Source organism: Myxocyprinus asiaticus, chromosome 29 (genome assembly GCF_019703515.2).
Source record: "Myxocyprinus asiaticus isolate MX2 ecotype Aquarium Trade chromosome 29, UBuf_Myxa_2, whole genome shotgun sequence".
NCBI classification, from domain to species: Eukaryota; Metazoa; Chordata; class Actinopteri; order Cypriniformes; family Catostomidae; genus Myxocyprinus; species Myxocyprinus asiaticus.
In genome coordinates this window covers 3,859,970-3,879,597 of record NC_059372.1, presented here as the reverse complement: position 1 = coordinate 3,879,597, position 19,628 = coordinate 3,859,970, and the positions used below count along the sequence as shown (strand labels likewise).

The following is a 19,628-nucleotide window of genomic DNA, read 5'->3' as shown; positions in this document are numbered from 1 at the left end:
AAATAAATATCATAACTAATTCAATGTCGTGTTAGTCGAGTAGCTGAAACAGGGTTTTATATAATAAACCGATTTAGATGCATTTGTCAAAATATTGAGGTCATGGGCGTAGAATACATGGGGGACATGGGAGATGTGTCCCCCTCATTTTCAATAAAACCTAAATTCGTCTGCCGCAATTTTGCACAGGACAAATATGTTTATGTTGTCTGTATTACACAGCAAATGTGTAAATATGTAAATGTAAACATTCAGATTTACTGGTCACTATCTGAAGAGACGAGACAGCTGCTCAACTATGCACTGAATGAGCGTCGTTTCCATGGCAACCATGTCAGTCATCCGGGCTATATCTGCAGCCACTGGTCATTGGTCACAAACTCAATGTGGCAAAATACTTTCCACTCATGTTTTTACTGTGAGGTCAAGCAATGTAAGTTGTCATTTGGCATCTGTTCATGTTTTGATGATGATCTATGATATTATTATGGGATGATAGCTCGAATCGGAAAGCGGAAGAAGCTTTCTTTCAATTACGCGTGCAATCGTAACTCATGCCTACATGCAAATTTATTCACGCTTTTCATCCATCGCTGGATCACAGTGGGTGACACAGCTGTGCCAGAGCATAGTTCATTTGCCCACTTTGATGACGGCAGGTACGAGGGACAATGGGTCTTCAATCAATGATCATTAGATATATACATTATATTAGTAGGGATCCTTTGACATCAGAGTTTGACTGAGAAGAAGCCATATAATTGATGTATTAATGCTGGGTTATCCAGCCAGGAAAATTAGTTTTTCTCTTGAAATTTGCTGTCAAATTCTGCCCCACAAAGGCGAAATGGAGTAACTATGCAAACACTGAAACTGGCTTAAAACTTTTTGGATTTATTTCCAGCCAAATCTTCGTTATCAAATTTTCACCCTTTGTTTCCTCTGAATCTTAGTTGAACTAAACCCGTCCAAAAAATCACTAAAAAGTGGTAACCTGAAACTGTTACCTTAAAAAGCTATTTCTACTTGATCTAACCTCTGAAGCTGGCTTTTTTTGGTTATGTTAAATAATATTTTTGACTTTTAACAATCAAACCATTTAGATGTTACCACATAAAGCACATTTTTAGGTTAACTTTTTCTTCTAAAGTGTGTAAATATACCCAGTTCAAATGTGTTGTTTCTGTGTTTTGCCTTTGAAGGACAGTATTGTCGTTTGACTGATTTTACCACTCTCATGTAGTGCATATAAAAATGTTTTGTCAGGTAGCTTGTGCTAGGTAAAAACAAATCTGCTGTGGTAACATCTAATCTAACTGCTTTTTAAATGAAAAACAAATTATGACTATATCCACCTGGTTACATCATTAACCCTTGTGCAACCTTCTGGACATTTTTGTCTTTTTCATTTTTGTTTTTTCAATCATTGTGTTAATGCCAATGGCATACATTTTGCCAAAGGTGTGTATTTTTGGGGGAATTTTGATATTTCAACCTCAGTTCCTATAATACATTTATAATACTCTGTGTACACAAAATAGTTACACTCAGGACCTTCAGGACAAAAATGTCCCCATTGAAACCCATTAAAACTGCAGTATTTGATCCCAGTGCCATTAAAGCATAAAATCATGAATTCTATGATATTATGCTTTTATTCCAGAGCCCTGGCTTCAAAATTTCAATGTTTTATATTTTCCGCCAGATGGCGCCATTTTTCTCATGTTTAGCCTATGGAGCAAATACATGCTTTTCCCCTATTTTCTGTTTGCTGTATTATAGATAATACATTGCAGGACAATTGAATAAATGATGCAGCTAAAATTGTGTGTGTGTGTCGTTGGTATGGATGTCAAAGTGTGTTTTGTAGTATGTGTGTATTAAGAAGTGTGTGTGTGTGTGTGTGTGTGTGTGTGTAAAAACAACAGTGGCATTACGCAAAAAAACTGGCATTTAAAGGGTTAAAAAATCCTGAAAATGAATGAATATTTGGAAGTTATGATCAGGACTGATGTTAGTTAAAAAATTATCTCACTGAAAGTGGAAAATAATATTAATAGCTGTTTTTTGACACCTCTAATATTTTTGTCCTCTTAGGACCTCTGAGTAACATTTTTTTTATTGACGCACAAGGGTTAAGGTTAGATCAGGTAGAAACAGATTCACAATATAAAAATTTGCCTTTTTACAGTGTAAGCTGTAAGAAATCTAAAACTTTCTGGTAAAAATTAATTTAATAAATTCCATGTGCTCCCTTTTAATTTGGTGCAACATTGGTTATTAAAGCAGCATAAAGTTAATTCTGGACTTAAAATAAAAATATAAAAAAATCTTTCTTAAACACGTCACGTCCAGTGCAAAACATTCTGTCCCCCCTGGATATTTAAATGCTTTTGTCCAAATATTGGGGTAGTATCTAAATATATCTTGCCCTTTAAATCCGGCAGTGTGTGGGTCTTGTGACGTTGCTATCACGCCGCAGCTGAAAGTAATGAAGAATAAATTGGGTTTATTCCTCTAGTCTGAAAGGAACAAGAGCAAACCTCTCTCAAATCACGTCTTTTGGACTTTACACAGCCCGGTAGCGTGTAGATTTAATGGATGTGTCTCCGCACGCTTATAGTTACACTCTGACGCATGCGCAAAGCGACAAAATCGTGTTTTTTGTGCCTCTGATTTGAGAGCATCCGTGCGCATCTCTGTTTCTGTGTTAAGTCATGGACGTGATCCTGTCCACCCCGACGGTAAGCCGCGCGTCCACTGTGCGCTCGTCCAGGCGTAGCGGCGCGTCTCCATCAACCGTCAGCCCGACGCGTCTCAGCCGCATGCAGGAGAAGGAGGACCTGCGCCACCTCAACGACCGCCTGGCCAACTACATCGAGCGGGTCCGGCAGCTGGAGAATGACAAGTCGTCCATGCAGGTTCTCCTGCAGGAGAAGGAGGAGACCGCGGTCAGGGAGGTGGCCAATGTGCGGCGCGCCTATGAGACGGAGCTGGTGGACGCGCGGAAAACTCTGGATTCAGTCGCGAGCGAGAGGGCCAGACTACAGATTGAACTGAGTCAACTGCAAGAGACACATAAGAAGTTGACAGCCAGGTGAAGTGTCATGACAGGGGCGGTACTATGTGTTCTGTTTTGGGGGGCTGGCCTTAAAAGTTTCAGGAGGGGCACAAGCCCCTATCCCCCCTTAGACGCGGTTATGTTTAGTAATATAAGAAGTAAATAAGTCCCACCAAGATTTCACAGCACTTTTTCCTGATTTTTGTGGCCCAAAATGACTGAATTTGCTGCAGCTTTTCTCAAATTTTACAATGCAATTTGCGGTATTTTTTTGTGTGTTGTTTTGCAGTGAACACTTGCAAATCATCATTATATACTTCTGTAATTGTGTTAATTACATTGCAAATGTAATTACATGTAAATATTTTAGTGCACAATAACTTTCTCTGCAGTTAGCAAGCAAAAAAAAAAAAAAAAAAAAAAGCGAATTACACACAAAATACCATACATTTAGGGTACATTTACACGACAACGTTGTACTAAAAACGGAAAAGTTTTTCCTTTGCGTTTTACGACAAAGTTGCGTACAGACGACAACAACATTGTCAAAATGATCCCCAATCACACGGATCCACGAAAATGACTAAACACACTGTATTATGCATGCCAGGCCAGTAGTTGGCGATGTCACTTTGTAAAGAAACAGTACGCGCCTGTGCACATAAGCATTCTTCCACAGAGCGGTGAATACAAACAATGAAGATGTCGAAAGCATCGAGCAGATTTGTCTGGACGGACGATGAGGTTGCTTTATTACTACAAGTGACCCTGGACTATAAAGCGCGCCACCTTTTTAAAGACTCCAGCTGGTGATTTCATGTTGGTCTGTTAGCCCTGGACGTAAGGACGAATTTCTCGAAGTTCATGCCTATAGACTGAACACGTAATACGCGTGCGCATGACGTCATCGTTTTCACAAATTCGCGTTTTTGTATGTTTACACGGAGACGATAACGGCATCGTTTTCAAAAACTTGCACTTTGAAATCCATTTTCAAAAGTTTGCGTTTTCAGGCCCCAAAACGCCTAGTTGAAAACGTTGTCGTGTAAACGGCCCCTTAGTTGAAACCTATGGGTGTTGGAGGACCCTTAATTATTTTTGTATTGAAATGTTCTGCCTCAGACAATGCAAGAAAACTTCTCTATAGGGCCGTTTACACGACAACGTTTTCAACTAAAAACTGAAAACTTTTTATGCGTTTTGGCTGTTCGTTTACACGACAACGGCATTTTGGGGCCTGAAAACGCAAACACTTTCAAAGTGCAAGTTTTTGAAAATGATGCCGTTATCGTCTCCGTGTAAACATACAAAAATGCGAATTTGTGAAAACGATGATGTCATGCGAACGCATATTACGTGTTCAGTCTATAGGCATGCGCGCGAGTACTTCAAAACAACGCGCAAGACATTCAAAACTACAATGGCGGACTACAGGACTGTGTTTGTGCTGCTCAAGACTTGTAGTAATAAAGAATCCTCATCGTCCGTCCAGACAAAATTGCTCGATGCTTTCGCCATCTTCATTGTTTGTATTCACCGCTCTGTGGAAGAATGTTTATGTGCGCAGGCACGTAGTGTTTCTTTACAAAGTGACATCGCCAACTACTGGCCTGGCATGCATAATACAACGTGTTTAGTCATTTTCGTAGATACGTGTAAATGCGAAACTTTTCAAAAACGCAAAGGAAAAACGTTTCCATTTTTTAGTACATCGTTGTCGTGTAAACGTACCCTAAGTTGAATCTGTAAACTAAAAACACAAATGAGGATTCAATAATTATAATTGGGCCTGTTGCCATTATTACATCGTCTAATATTGAAATCTGATATACATATACAAAGTTCATATATTTGAGCATTTATGTACAAATTTAAATTCCACAAATGTTTCGAAAATTGTTATGAAAATGGCAATTTTTGTCATATTTTGAAATGTATGTTGTATATATGTGACCTTTTTTATTTTAGGAAAAAAGTTTTATGAACATTTACTATAGGCATATAAGCATAATTGCTATTTTCAGATTCGTAGCCTACTGTATTAAGCACTTCAAATTCAAATCACAATTTATTGCGCAACTAATGGGGATTTTAAGTGACTGTTAAGGATTCTTTGTATAAACGTGGGTTTTGGTGTCTCATTCGTAGCACGCAGGGTGAAGATTAATGATATATGCGTGCTATCTGCGGTCCTGCGAAAGTTTAGAAAGATTTTAATAGTGAACGCACAACGTGGAGGAGATGCTACACTGTTACTATGGAGATGATACAATAGCAGCTGTGCATTTGCTTATGCTGCGACTGCATCAGGCTTCAAACACGTATTTTGCCACTGACAAACATGTAGGAAAGCTATGGGATTCCCTCAGATTTATGTTTTTTGCGGAAAATTTGCGGAAATTATAAAAGATTTTGAGCTGCCGCAAATAATGCAGAGATTGGTTGAATTTGCAAGCATATTTGCGATCGCAAAATCCTGGAGGGGCTGGTAAATGTAAATTGTGCCCCTTCTAAATCTGTGAGATCTGAGGGGACTTTTGTAGAAGTTGGACTACTTTACCGAATTACCAGTTGGTTTTGAATAAATTTGCTAATAAATGGTCACTTTTTAGCATATAGCATATGTTTCTCTTATAGTAACAAATTAATTATTGATGGACCGATATTTCTGGCCAATTTGAGATTAATTCTCATCACCTGATAACACTGCTTACTTAGACATGGTAGTTCCCCTTATGTCAGTAAATGTTTCTGTTTTCAATTATTTTTTAATTGTATTTTGAGTAAATATTATGTAAAATGGTTCCCAGATTGCGCACGTACATCTCCGAGATGTCCATTTTAGATCTTTTCATCTGAAAAGCATCACAATCTAATAAGCAGATGTCTTTTGAGACGTTAATGATTTAGAATATTTGTAAATTTGATCATTTTAAGATGTTTAGCAGATGTTAATTACATTATGATTTCCAGATGAAAAGATCTAAAATGGACATCTCGGAGATGTACGTGTGCAATCTGGGTTCAGTATAGCGATGACTTAAGTGCACACATACTTGCATGCATTTTTGCCACCCTAGACAGAACACGGACTTCTCCAAGATGTCCGTTTTAGATCTTTTCATCTGGAAAGCATCACAATCTATTTAGCATCTGCTAAACATCTTAAAAAGATCAGATTTACAGGGGCCTGGGTAGCTCAGCGAGTATTGACGCTGAGTCGCGTGTTCGATATCCAGGGCATGCTGAGTGACTCCAGCCAGGTCTCCTAAGCAACCAAATTGGGCCGGTTGCTAGGGAGGGTAGAGTCACATGGGGTAACTTCCTTGTGGTCGCGATTAGTGGTTTTCGCTCTCAATGGGGCGTGTGGTAAGTTGTGCGTGGAGTGCCGAGAGTAGCATGAGCCTCCACATGCTGTGAGTCTCCGCAGTGTCATGCACAACGAGTCATGATAAGATGCGCGGATTGATGGTCTCCGAAGCGGAGGCAACAGACTTTTTTCTCCGCCACCCAGATTGATGTCAGTAACCGCGCCACCACGAGGACCTACTAAGTAGTGGGAAATGGGCATTCCAAATTGGGAGAAAATGGAAAAGAAAAAAAAAAAGATCAGATTTACAAACATTCTAAATCATAAACGTCTCGAATACATCTGCTGAATGTCTTATTGACATCCGAGACATAACTATTGACATGCACTATATTGCCAAAAGTATTCGCTCACCCATCCAAATAATTGAATTCAGGTGTTCCAATCACTTCCATGGCCACAGGTGTATAAAATGAAGCACCTAGGCATGCAGACTGCTTCTACAAACATTTGTGAAAGAATGGGCCGCTCTCAGGAGCTCAGTGAATTCCAGCGTGGTACTATGATAGGATGCCACCTGTGCAACAAGTCCAGTCGTGAAATTTCCTCGCTACTAAATATTCCACAGTCAGCTGTCAGTGGTATTATAACAAAGTGGAAGTGATTGGGAATGACAGCAACTCAGCCACGAAGTGGTAGGCCACGTAAAATGACAGAGCGGGGTCAGCGGATGCTGAGGCGATTAGTGCGCAGAGGTCACCAACTTTCTGCAGAGTCAATCGCTACAGACCTCCAAAGTTCATGTGGCCTTCAGATTAGCTCAAGAACAGTACATAGAAAGCTTCATGGAATGGGTTTCCATGGCCGAGCAGCTGCATCCAAGCCATACATCACCAAGTGCAATGCAAAGCGTCGGATGCAGTGGTGTAAAGCACGCCGCCACTGGACTCTAGAGCAGTGGAGACGCGTTCTCTGGAGTGACGAATCACGCTTCTTCATCTGGCAATCTGATGGACGAGTCTGGGTTTGGCGGTTGCCAGGAGAACGGTACTTGTCTGACTGCATTGTGCCAACTGTGAAGTTTGGTGGAGGGGGGATTATGGTGTGGGGTTGTTTTTCAGGAGCTGGGCTTGGCCCCTTAGTTCCAGTGAAAGGAACTCTGAATGCTTCAGCATACCAAGAGATTTTGGACAATTCCATGCTCCCAACGTTGTGGGAACAGTTTGAGGATGGCCCCTTCCTGTTCCAACATGACTGCGCACCAGTGCACAAAGCAAGGTCCATAAAGACACGGTTGAGCGAGTTTGGTGTGGAAGAACTTGACTGGCCTGCACAGAGTCCTGACCTCAACCCGATAGAGCACCTTTGGGATGAATTAGAGCGAAGACTGCGAGCCAGGCCTTCTCGTCCAACATCAGTGTCTGATCTCACAAATGCGCTTCTGGAAGAATGGTCAAAAATTCCCATAAACACACTCCTAAACCTTGTGGAAAGCCTTCCCAGAAGAGTTGAAGCTGTTATAGCTGCAAAAGGTGGGCCGACGTCATATTAAACCCTATGGATTAAGAATGGGATGTCACTTAAGTTCATATGCGTCTAAAGGCAGATGAGCGAATACTTTTGGCAATATAGTGTATGTCTTATAGGTGTATTGCAGATGAGCAAACAATGTCAAAAAATCCATCTTCCAGATGTAAACACGCCTCAAATAGACGTCTGGGTGATATACGTGTGCTATCAGGGATTGTATCTCTTGTTCACTTTAATTGTTTTTGTCTGACACAACTTAACCGCATTTAATTATCACATCTAAAGTTCTGAAGTCTTTCGTCTGTTTTTTTTCTCATGTTTATTATTATGTCTCTCAGGAATAGTAAGAAAGAGTGTGAACTGAACACAGCTGTTGGACACTGGCGAAATCTTGAAGCCACCCTGAACTCTAAAGAAGCAGATTATGCAAATGTACTGTCCACCAACCGCAGACTGGAGAATGACATTTCCGACCTAAGGACACAAGTGGCTAACGTGAGTCTAAACACATATTAAAATCTAACCGAAAACTAATTGAGCATGTGAGCAGCCTGACTAAAAATTTGGAGGTGTGTGAAATGTATCTAATGCTCTCCATTCCACGATACAGTCTAAAGTATTTGTACAGTATCTGTTGAGTTGTTGTTGTTACCATGTGTGGATATTTCCAACACTAAGACGAGTGTGATCTATTCTTCTGCCTTACAGCTGGAGTCCGCCCTGCAGAGCGGCAATACCCAACTGCACTCTGAGATGCTTCGTCGAGTGGATGCCGAAAATCAATTTCAAACACTAAAGGAGCAGTTGGATTTCCAGAAACATCTAAGTGAACAGGTCCAGAATTTGTCTGGGATAATAGGCCAGTTTTTGTTGTGTTATCAAACCTGAATGTTTGGCTACTATCAATAATCAAACTCATTAGGTATTTCGTTTTTTAGACTTTTCTGTGTTACATAATGACTATGCTGCCTTAGAAAGCCAGTGCATTAACTTCAGCACAGATACTGAGAAAAACGGCTTACGTTTTTTGATTGTCCAGCCAAATATTTAATGTGGAGTTTAAGTTTAATCTGAGAATAGTTGAGCCAAATCTGTCTGTCACAGGACAGATAGTAGCCTAAGAGACCCGACTCTGGTCATAACTCAGCATTAACAATGTGTACTTACTGTGATTTGCCTTTGCAGGGCAGTCTGGACCATTTTCACTTAACAGAGCTGGACCCAATGAATTAAGCAATGTAAAATGGCAGTAGTGCAAATAAACAAGTCATCTCAGCAAATGGCATGTCAGTAGTGCAAAATAAATGGATACAGTTTAACTAACAATACGTAGTAAACTGAAAGTGGTCATGAACAAAATAAAACAAAAAGGAATGCAGGGAAGAGGTAATATTAATTGAACAAGTAATTGAGAAAGATTACTAAAGAATAAAGCTAAAGGCATGGTCACATTTACCTTTGCACAGCGAAATACAGTCATCTCAATGGGAATCTGCCCGGTTGTGAATTTTTCACGATGGACTTCCGGTGGCGAAGAATTCCCCTTGCGGATTTTGCATGAAGTTTAAGTTTGGTGAACTTTGACAGGCGAATTTGCCGCATTGACCAACATGCAATTGGTTTTTTGCTGGTATCACAGGCACTCAACATCTGTCCATGCCACCTTTGCATTTCGCCGTGCAGCGGTAAATGTAACCATGCCTTGAATGTGGCAAAAATGGTGACATTGAGTAAAAGTTTAGTGATGTAGACCGATTGAAGTCCGATCACTATCTTTGTATTCTTATTTCTCCGCACGTTTGTGTTTGCGCTCCTGTATGCAGGAGGCGCTTGAGATGCGGAGCCGTCATGAGAGCAGACTAATGGAGCTGGACAGCGGCAGGCAGAAGGAGTTTGAGGGTAAACTGGCTGAAGCCATGAAGCAACTCCGACAGGAACAGGAAGTTCAAATCCATCAGTACAAAGAAGAGCTGGAGAAGACCTTCGTTGCTAAGGTAGAACAGTCGGTCAAAATACACACATCATATGTGAACCACTTTACAGCTACAAGAACCCGTGGCATTTTTGTTCTTGGCCTTGCGTCATTCAGTGTGATTGCAATTTTAGTTGAGACATTTCGGAAAGAAGTTAGAATTCATCCCACAGAACGGCATACTGCTCACTACAAGGAAAGTAGTGTTCGCTATCCCATTGAACTTACTACATGTGCATTGTTGCATACTGTGGCGGTTACAAACCTCAGTACTCAAGGGGGCGACAGAGTTACCTTCAAATGTCTGTGCCATATTTATTCGGGTAGCTAGCTACAAACACGTCGACAGCTGATCTAACTTTAGCTTGCGCTGCAAGGTTCTTTTCAAACTGCTGCTCAGTTAACAGTTTGTGCGAATGCCCGCTTGAGCGCCTCTTGAGGCAAAGCCAGGCTTCAATGCATTGTTACCAAAACAATTCATAATGCAAAGCCAATGAATGCAACAACGTACAAAACTTTTGCATTCATGTACTTGCATGGAGTATTTGTCAATATATTTCACAATAGGCAGGGTCCACGCGGACATGTGCGCATCGACTGCACTAAAAAGTATGACAAAGCAGTTATAATGTGCATGCTTCAGATGCATCTGTACGGGCTCATGGTCAATGTAGTATAGCCTTTGAAAGATTAGATTGCTTGACCGTGCACAAGACATAGCGGCAGGTGAAAATAAAATCATAGTGTACCGTATGCAGTTCATTATCCCTCAATAGGCACTAGATCTGCATGTACATTTCTTCATCTGTCACTATATGTAACTCTCTCAGAGTAAGATAGTCTACAGTTCCTCAGAGCAGAGGTACAGGAGAGGTGTAGTTCAGGGCTTTGAGCGAGAGGTGCTGGAGAGGCACGACGAGGAAGCATCCTGGAAAGCCAGGAATCGCAAAGGGATTTCTTTCATGGTACCTCCATAAGTGCTTGCCATCTCAGTTACCAAACTGTTTACCGGTTTCTCATTTGCGTTTACAGTAACGGGTGCCGTTTAACTCTTGCAGTTGGAGAATGCAAAGCAAGCGGCGGTGAAGAACAGCGATTTCGCGTCCTCAACGAGAGAAGAGCTTGCAGGCACCAAACTCCGTCTGGAATCTCAGTCGGTGCAAATCAACAACCTACAGAAACGGGTAGTTATCTGGAAGCTGTTGTAGTTGACTTCACGGCCTAATATAAGTTTACCTTTCTGAAAGATTTAGAGATTGGGGATGGGAATCCTAAGGAATTGAATGATTTATGGTTCCAGTGCTTCTTAATGATTTCAGTTTCTTAATGATTTCACAATGATTCTTTTAGTACTTTTGATGAAGACATTTTTGAAAATATCACAGTAACAATTCTTGATTCACTTCGAATCCAGTAAGTGGATCATATTAATTCACTAACTGCTATGACTGATTCTTGGGTTTTTGATTCTTAAACCTCCTGTGACCCCGCGTCCACAAACGTGGACATTAATTCTTTGGTTTCGCTAAAATGCATAATTGCATAATTTCCTTTCATATAAACTGACTGATCTCAGTTCAAGAGACTCTAGACTGTCATTAAAGGGTTAAACTTTTGATGTACCGAGTCATGTGACAAAACAACATGGCGCTGATTTTAGCTGAGTTTGTCTTTGGGAGAAACAGCAACAAAACTACATTTGGTAAGAAACCACATTACGTTTTTACAATAAAACCTGTTTGAGTCAAAAGATTAAAGTCTGTAGTTTCATCCGATATGCCATTTTATAAATTTCATCGATATATCACAAAATGGCACGCTGTTAAACATAATGACCACGTACGTGGACTATAGGCTCATTTCCATTAAAATGTCCTATATTCACTGCGCATTATCACATTGAGTATCAGTGGATGCATCCAAAAACTGGAAAATGTTGCATTGAGGCTTTGTATGGAGTTAGGATGAAAATAAGGTGCATTTAACACTGTTCTGAGACAGACAGCACACTGGAGGTTAAGTCATTCACTCAACAGGGAGCAAGGGAGCATACTATATCATTAGATAAATATACACTTTTATGAGTTTTGTTGTAAAACAAAAATTATGAATTAAGATATCTTAATTAAAATGTTTGTGTAAAAGCACAATTTGCTAAATATTTTTAACAGAACAGATGAAACAATGCCATCATTTGATAGACTGTTGAGGGCAATAAGTCAAATAAGAATTGCATTCTTATTTTTAGATAATTCTTCCTCAAAAGTACTGAAAGAATTGTTAACGGAACCGGAACTAGAGACAAAGTCATTATTGCTTGGTTTTCTGCAGCGAGTAATGTGGAACAATCTTTACATATCCTCAAGAGGTGTAGCACAACCTTTTGGACCTTTTCCATCCTCCTTTATGACCTTAAACACTTTTGAAGTTTGACTGTTCAAGTTTTTGTGGATCAGAACTCGGTGTTGGAGGTGCGTGTTCAGGAGCTGGAGCAGATTCTGGACCGCGAGAGACAGCTTAATCAACACAGACTCTCTCAGAAGGATCAGGAGATGTCAGAAATGAGACAGCAGATGCAGGAGCAGCTGGAGGAGTACCAGAATCTTCTGGATGTGAAGCTCATGCTGGATATGGAGATAAACGCTTATCGTAAGATGCTGGAGGGTGAAGAGAAGAGGTGAGGGAACTGGTGGCATTTTCGTTCAGGCTGTTGTCTAATGTTTCGAAATTCTTCGGTCAGTAGACAGTAGCAGTGTTATTAAAGTTTGGGATTTTTTTCTGTATAAAGCACGTTTAACCTTCTTAGTCTATAAAAATCGAATTTATTATTTGGTAATTTCCACAAATAGGGTACAAAATAGGGCCTGAAACTCAAACTCGGAAAGTCAAACCAAATAATAAGATGCATTTAATTTTGAGGTTTGCAATTTTTGCCGTGATTACATTTTTTGTCAATAAACATTAAATAGATGTCAAAATGTAATAATGTAAAAAAAAAAAAAAAACACACACCAGAATGCATAACAGATTTGCACATTTAAGGCCTCGGCATACTTTGATAAGAAATCGAAGAACGAACCTGTGTGACGTCATTTAGAAAATAATCTGGCCAAAATGAAGTTGTTTTTTGCATTTGTTTTGGTGGTTCGTAACAGCTTGCCAGTGCTAACTTTCAGGAAAACTTCGTACAGACTGCTAAACACCTTCTTACTGCCATTGGTCCACATCATTAGTTGGTGTGACCTGGAGCTCCACCTACTTTTAGGCCAACAGCTAATTCCTGTTCAGTAAGTAAAGATCAGTCAACACGAGTACGCTGTCCTGCAGTTATTAGCAAGCTGGTGCAAAATTACCTGCATCTGTACAGTTGTTCACATAGACACATTTTCCAAGACCATGTCATGTTTTTTTATTAGTCTACAAAAGCAATCAAATCTACCCAAATACTCTCAAGTGCCCATTCACTCATGTGCCACCTGCAGTGAAAGCCATTCTCACATCTGCCCATAGTAAGATAAGCCTACCATCATTCTGTTGTCTTTATTCTGCCCATTAACACTCTTTTATACACTGGTCTTTGCAGTAGTATCAGTGTCATCATAAATCACAATAACAGAGTTACCGGTGCATATTGTGGCCACGTATGGCATGTTAGCGCATTAGCGCCATTAATGCAGAATGTAAACATAACAAATTACATATTATCTATTGCATATATTTTACTTTAAATCATCATTGAGTGGATAAAACAGCTTCTTTTACTGATCTAGTGTGAATTCTACCCATGAAGTGCTCAGCTGTTTCAAATGTATTTTTGGCTCTGAGCAAAGAAGCACTTCGCTGCGAGTGTGCCGGGGCCTTTAGCATAACATCTAATAGTTCTCACAACAAAAAACATGGGATTTGTGCCAGTTTGAAAAAGGGTAATTGGACACTAAAGTGAGCTCTATTCATAGAAAGTGCAGTTTAGTTTCAGATACTAGAATAACATGAATCTTCTCCTCTGTGGATAATTTTACCCCCTCCCCCCAGACTGAATCTTTCACCCAGTCCGTTCCAGCAGTCAACCATCTCTCGCACTCGCGCACAACCCGGGAGAAAGAAACGCAAACGCGAAGGCTCGAGTTCCGGTCTCTCGCCCAGCAGCAGGTACTCCCAACGTTCCTTCACTCGTGGAAGTGTGTCCATTGAAGAGATCGACATAGAAGGGAAGTACATCAAACTCCTGAATAAATCTGACAAGGTATGACCTTTCACAGACATATGGTAACTCAGTCTAGTTGGCTTTCGAACGCATTTCTTTAAAATAATTTTACCTGTATTTGGTGTTTTTAAAAATTAAAAACTTTATACCGCATTATAAATGGTATAGTTAAACCTCTGTCGGTAGACATAATTCTACCATTGAGTAATATATACACATACACGGCCATATCAACCAGTCCTACCTGTAATATACTGCAATAAACTTTAATTTAAGGATCAGCCAATAGGGGGGTGGGTGTTGCGAAAGAGTCATCAAGAGGCCCCTGATATAGTCTTCAAGATCCCCTCCCCTTGTGTGCTGGCTGCTGGACAAACGCTGACGGTAAAGATCACAATTCAGAATGTGAAGGTTTGGCCGTATAGCCAGTGTAAAGGGTGGTTGTGTTGTGTGTCATCAGATTTGGGCCACAGGTGCGGGAGTGCAACAGAACTCTGACAGGTGAATTGGTAATGAGGAGCCATGAGACATGGGGCCCGTTTGGTGAAGACCGAGTGTGTCTGCTGAACACTCAGAACGAGGTGAGATGCGAGATCAGACACTTGACCTGAGCTCATGGTTGAGCTATGATCCTCAAAGCACGGTTCATGGGAGTGCTGGAAACATAAAGGAACTTAAATCATTGAAATTAAGTCAATTTTATTTGTCACAAATCCTGTCGATTGAGTTTAACTTGTATTGCATAACAGCATTTTAGTGCCACCTAAAAAAAAATTAAAAATTCAGGAATAAAGTCGAAACTTTAAAGTTGTAATATTTCTAGAATAAAGCCCTAGTATTATCGATCAGCCACAACATTAAAACCACCATTCTGGCCATTCTCTGTTGACCTCTCTCATCAACAAGGCGTTTCCATCCCCAGAACTGCCGCTCACTGGATGTTTTTTGTTTTTGGCACCATTCTGAGTAAATTCTAGAGACTGTTGTGTGTGAAAATCCCAGGAGATCAGCAGTTACCGAAATACTCAAACCAGATAACCGCTCTGTACGATTGTGGTAAGAAGAATATCATCTCGGAATAGCATGCGGGTTGGCGATGTTTTGGCGGCACGAGGGGGACCTACACAATATTAGGCAGGTGGTTTTAATGTTGTGGCTGATCGGTGTATATTTGAAGTCATAACATTACAAGGATAAAGTCGAGACTAAAGTTGTAATATTACTGGAGTGGTGGTGGCATAGTGGATTAAAGCACTGAACTGGTAATCAGAAGGTTGTTGGTTCGATCCCCACAGCCACCACCATTGTGTCCTTGAGCAAGGCACTTAACTCCAGGGTGATTGTCCCTGTAATAAGGGCACTTTGGATAAAAGTGTCTGCCAAATGCATCAATGTAAATGTACTAGAATAAAGCTGTAGCATTATATTAAATTCATAATATTATGTAATAAAGTTGTATCATAGTGAGATTAAAGTTGTAAGGAAAGATATTATAGTAGACAACCGCAAAGTGGAGCCTATATACAGTAGACGCATATGTAACCATCAATATACCTTTAGAAATCCACTGTTTGCCAATTCATATTGCATAAAAAGGCAATTTCCTGTATTTCTGTCTGGTATCACTTGGTTCAACTACACTAACACCAACTAGAACAGCCCGGAACCTGGGAGTGGTGGTAGATGACCAGCTTAATTTCAGTGCACACATCTCATCAACCGCCAGGTCTTGCAGATTTGCGCTTTACAACATCAGCACAATCAGACCTTTTCTGTCTGAATCTGCTACACAGCTCCTGGTCCAAGCTCTGGTCATTTCAAGACTGGACTACTGCAGTGCTTTGTTGGCTGGCCTGTTGTATGTCAAGTTGCTTGCTATGTGTCTCATTTGTAAGTCGCTTTGGATAAAAGCGTCTGCTAAATGACTAAATGTAAATGGGAAACAGAGGCTGTGGTTAGAAATGTAGATTTTAATCGATTTATAGTCCGAAGAGGTCTATATTTCAAACAAAAATATCTTTACCGTGGTCTGTCACATTCTTTCTCCTGAATAAATGTATTTTCCTACATAACGTCTGCAGTGTCCCGATATTAATGATAACGCAACTTTCTTTGGCAAATCCTATCCTGAAGTATGATTTAACTAAATCCTCCACATTCATTTCTTGCATTGATAAAGCTGCTGCCTCAGTGGTCTCTTCTTCTTATAATGATCACGTTTTTTCCCCCCCTGACAATCATACAATATTATGTCTTTTAATCAATTTTTGTTTAATGCTACTTTATTCACTTAATATTGACTTATTCTCAAAATAGAAAGAACTTATTCTTTTAATGTCTCAACTGTATTCTCAAAATCGTATATTTTTATTTTAATGTGGCACTAAAACGTCATCGTTGTATTGAACCTGGAACATTCCTTTTCAAAAACATCTTGTGATTTCATTGCGGGAGTCTTGCATTTAATGGTGCTGGGGGGGTTTCTCTCTTTTCAAAGTGAAATGGCTATTTAAGACATTTGAAATTAGAGTGAAAATTAACACGTCTTGATTAGATAATGTAGCATGTCTCAGTTTGTACCATTTAATATACTGTGTATGTGATATGTTTGTGTGTTTTGTGTAGGAAATTGCAGAGTGCTGTCTGGTGTGTGTTCAGGAAACAGCTGAAGAAGACTCTGAGTTTGATGAGAGTATCATGACCCCCGGTATTCACCCACGACGACAGGTAACAACACCCCCTTAGTATTACTACATTGACGTTTCTTCTCAAATGTAGCTGCACTCGTAGCCTATATGACTCGTGCACTGTATTATAAGTCTTTGGAAGTCATACAATAGAAGATTTTATATGCAGTGTGCAGAGGCACATTTTTATGGCCAAGTGTAAATGGCATATGCTTTTCCCAATCAGATAGCAATCCTATCGATTTATGTATTTTTATTATCACCATTGTGTGTTCTTCAAAACCAATAAGTGTCTTAACCCCCCCCCCCCCATGGTATTCAGTCATTTTTTACCTAAATACATTTTCCTCATGTAATAGAAATGGTTTCCTTTATCTGAGCAGTACAAGACTTGATGACTTTTCCTCCATCTGGATATAAAATAAAAACAAATTTTTAAATTGGGCTTGATTCGATAAGTCTTAAGTGCTCGTAAAAAAACCCAAAAAGTGACACCTTTTAGTATTCACAGTCAAAATTGACCGACCATTGAAAATGAATGGGAAAGACCAAAAAACAGCAGTTTTTTTAATCTGTCAAATACAATCAATAAATCAGCCACAGTGCAGAAAAAAACACAGAAATTACAGGGTGAGACTCTAAAACATCCTCAGTGCAAAACATACACATCCACTCACACACAAACACACTCAGAAATGAAGGGGTGAGACAAGAACACACTGGCACAGAGAACCAGGGCATCAATAAGTGGAGCTCTACAGACATCTTTTGGTCATTGTTGGCATTACAAGTCATCTGTTGTTTTCCAGCTGATGACAGCAATCTGACAACATATGCGCACACACACACACACACACACACACACACACACATGTTTGCAAAATACATTTGTACTATAGAAAGTTTGAAATTGCAACATGTTTTCTCTGATTCTTCTGTTTTATACACTAATTGAATTTTCAGAATTTTGCAGTTCATTTCTGTTTCTTGATGTTTGTTTTCTTGACACTATTACACATTTATTTGAGTAAAATGTTTATTTCTGAAATAAATTAATGGTTGTAAAATGCTTATTCTGTGTCTTCTCTTGTAACACCATGGTCAGGTTTGATCGCAAGCATAATGACATAAACTGCAAAAACAATTTTAAAATGCTAAACTTTGACAAATAATAGTTTGATAATGATTTGATATATCTATATACAAATGTATATCTCATGATAAAATATAAAACTAGGTTTCAACAAGTCATCAGACTACACAGTATGTGTCTACAGTCATCTACTGGCTGTTACTGGCATGACATGTTTTTCAGGTCATGTTATTTATATTTTGTTCATCAGATGGCAGCAATCTGCCTCCAATTTATATCACATTCTCATATTTATTTCATGTTTCAACTTATAGAAAAGTAGGTTCTGAATTTCTTATTTTTTTCCCAAATATGAGCTTATTTGTATATGCAAATTAATTGGTAAAATGTAGAAATGTACATGTAAATAAGATCAAAATAGCATAAAATCCCAAAAGAAATGCATAATTGTATTGTTCTTCAGGGGAAAAGAAATGATATCATTATCATCATAAAAAAGGGTTACACATCTGACCCTTCCGGTCAAAAATGACCACGAATACCAAAGGGAGGTGCCATTTTCAATACCATGAAAGATAAGCATCTGTATTTATATCATTTCTTCACCTCTTTGAAAGCCCAAAAGAAGAAAAAAGAAATGTTGCTTGCTATCCTGATCGGACTCTATTCAGAAACATCTGTAAGTGAGATTCTAATGCTACAGTGGTGATGTCATCAGCTGCACTGGAGTTTGTGCCCTGCTTTTGCAAAGAACTTTGGCTTTTCATTGTTTCTAGTACTGTAGCACTTCTGTCAAGGATCGGACTCATTTTTACGATTTAATTTCAATTTGATTTTTATTTTTTTTATTTTTTTTTATCTGCCAAAGATGATTTTTTTTATGCTCATTTTGTGCATTTTGAACCCTGTGTGTAATTCTTTAACATTGTCTTGCTTGTTGCAGCTTTATTGTAAATGTTTGTGCTACAAAAGCATGCGCATTCAAAGCTGAACCTGCCTATTTTAATCAGATCACACATTATCATGACACGAGTGTGTGTTCGTGAATAAATCAGTGTTAATATTTCTCACTGTCTTTCAGGGGCATAATCAGGACGCTAGCTGTGCAGTCATGTAAGCGCCTCATCGGCGTCACCCAGCTGTATGCGCATCAGTCACTCGAAATCCATCTAATTAACACCTCTGCCAGCTATAACTTATGGTCTTTGATAAATGTACTCTCAAGGGTCTAAACTTGATATTTGTATTTTTTTATTTTTTTTTTACATAATTTGCTGTTCTTTGCTTAAATAAACTGAAATAAAAGAAACATAATGCATTTCACAAATTCAAGTCTAAAGATTTCCTTGTATTGTTTTTAACTAAGTTAAAACATCCATCCAAGTGTTGTGTGTGTGTGTGTAAATATATAATGTGTGTAATATATATATATATACACGTGTGTGTGTGTGTATAAATATATATATAATGTGTGTGATATATATATATATACGTGTGTGTAAATATATATATATATATATATATATATATATATATATATATATAATGTGTGTGATATATGTGTGTGTATGTGTATATATATATTATACAAACACACATATATATACACACATACACACACACACACCCATATATATATATTAATGTGTGTGTGTGTGTGTATATGTGTATATATATATATATATATATATATATATATATATATATATATGTGTGTGTGTGTGTATATGTGTATATATATATATGTATATGTATAAGTGTGTGTGTATAT

At 39.0% G+C, this 19,628-nt stretch overlaps 1 protein-coding gene across 1 annotated transcript; it reads left to right on the top strand.

Annotated features, from left to right (window-relative positions):
* Nucleotides 1-2,362: 2,362 nt before the first annotated feature.
* On the top strand, nucleotides 2,363-19,083 carry lmnl3 (lamin L3). The gene is given in 12 exon segments (XM_051662024.1): nucleotides 2,363-3,097; nucleotides 8,240-8,396; nucleotides 8,610-8,735; nucleotides 9,725-9,895; nucleotides 10,932-11,057; nucleotides 12,330-12,550; nucleotides 13,906-14,116; nucleotides 14,354-14,461; nucleotides 14,538-14,573; nucleotides 14,575-14,658; nucleotides 16,703-16,804; nucleotides 18,939-19,083. Coding segments are annotated over 12 exon segments (1,758 nt in total). The 5' UTR covers nucleotides 2,363-2,717; the 3' UTR covers nucleotides 18,975-19,083.
* The last annotated feature ends 545 nt before the right edge of the window (nucleotides 19,084-19,628 follow it).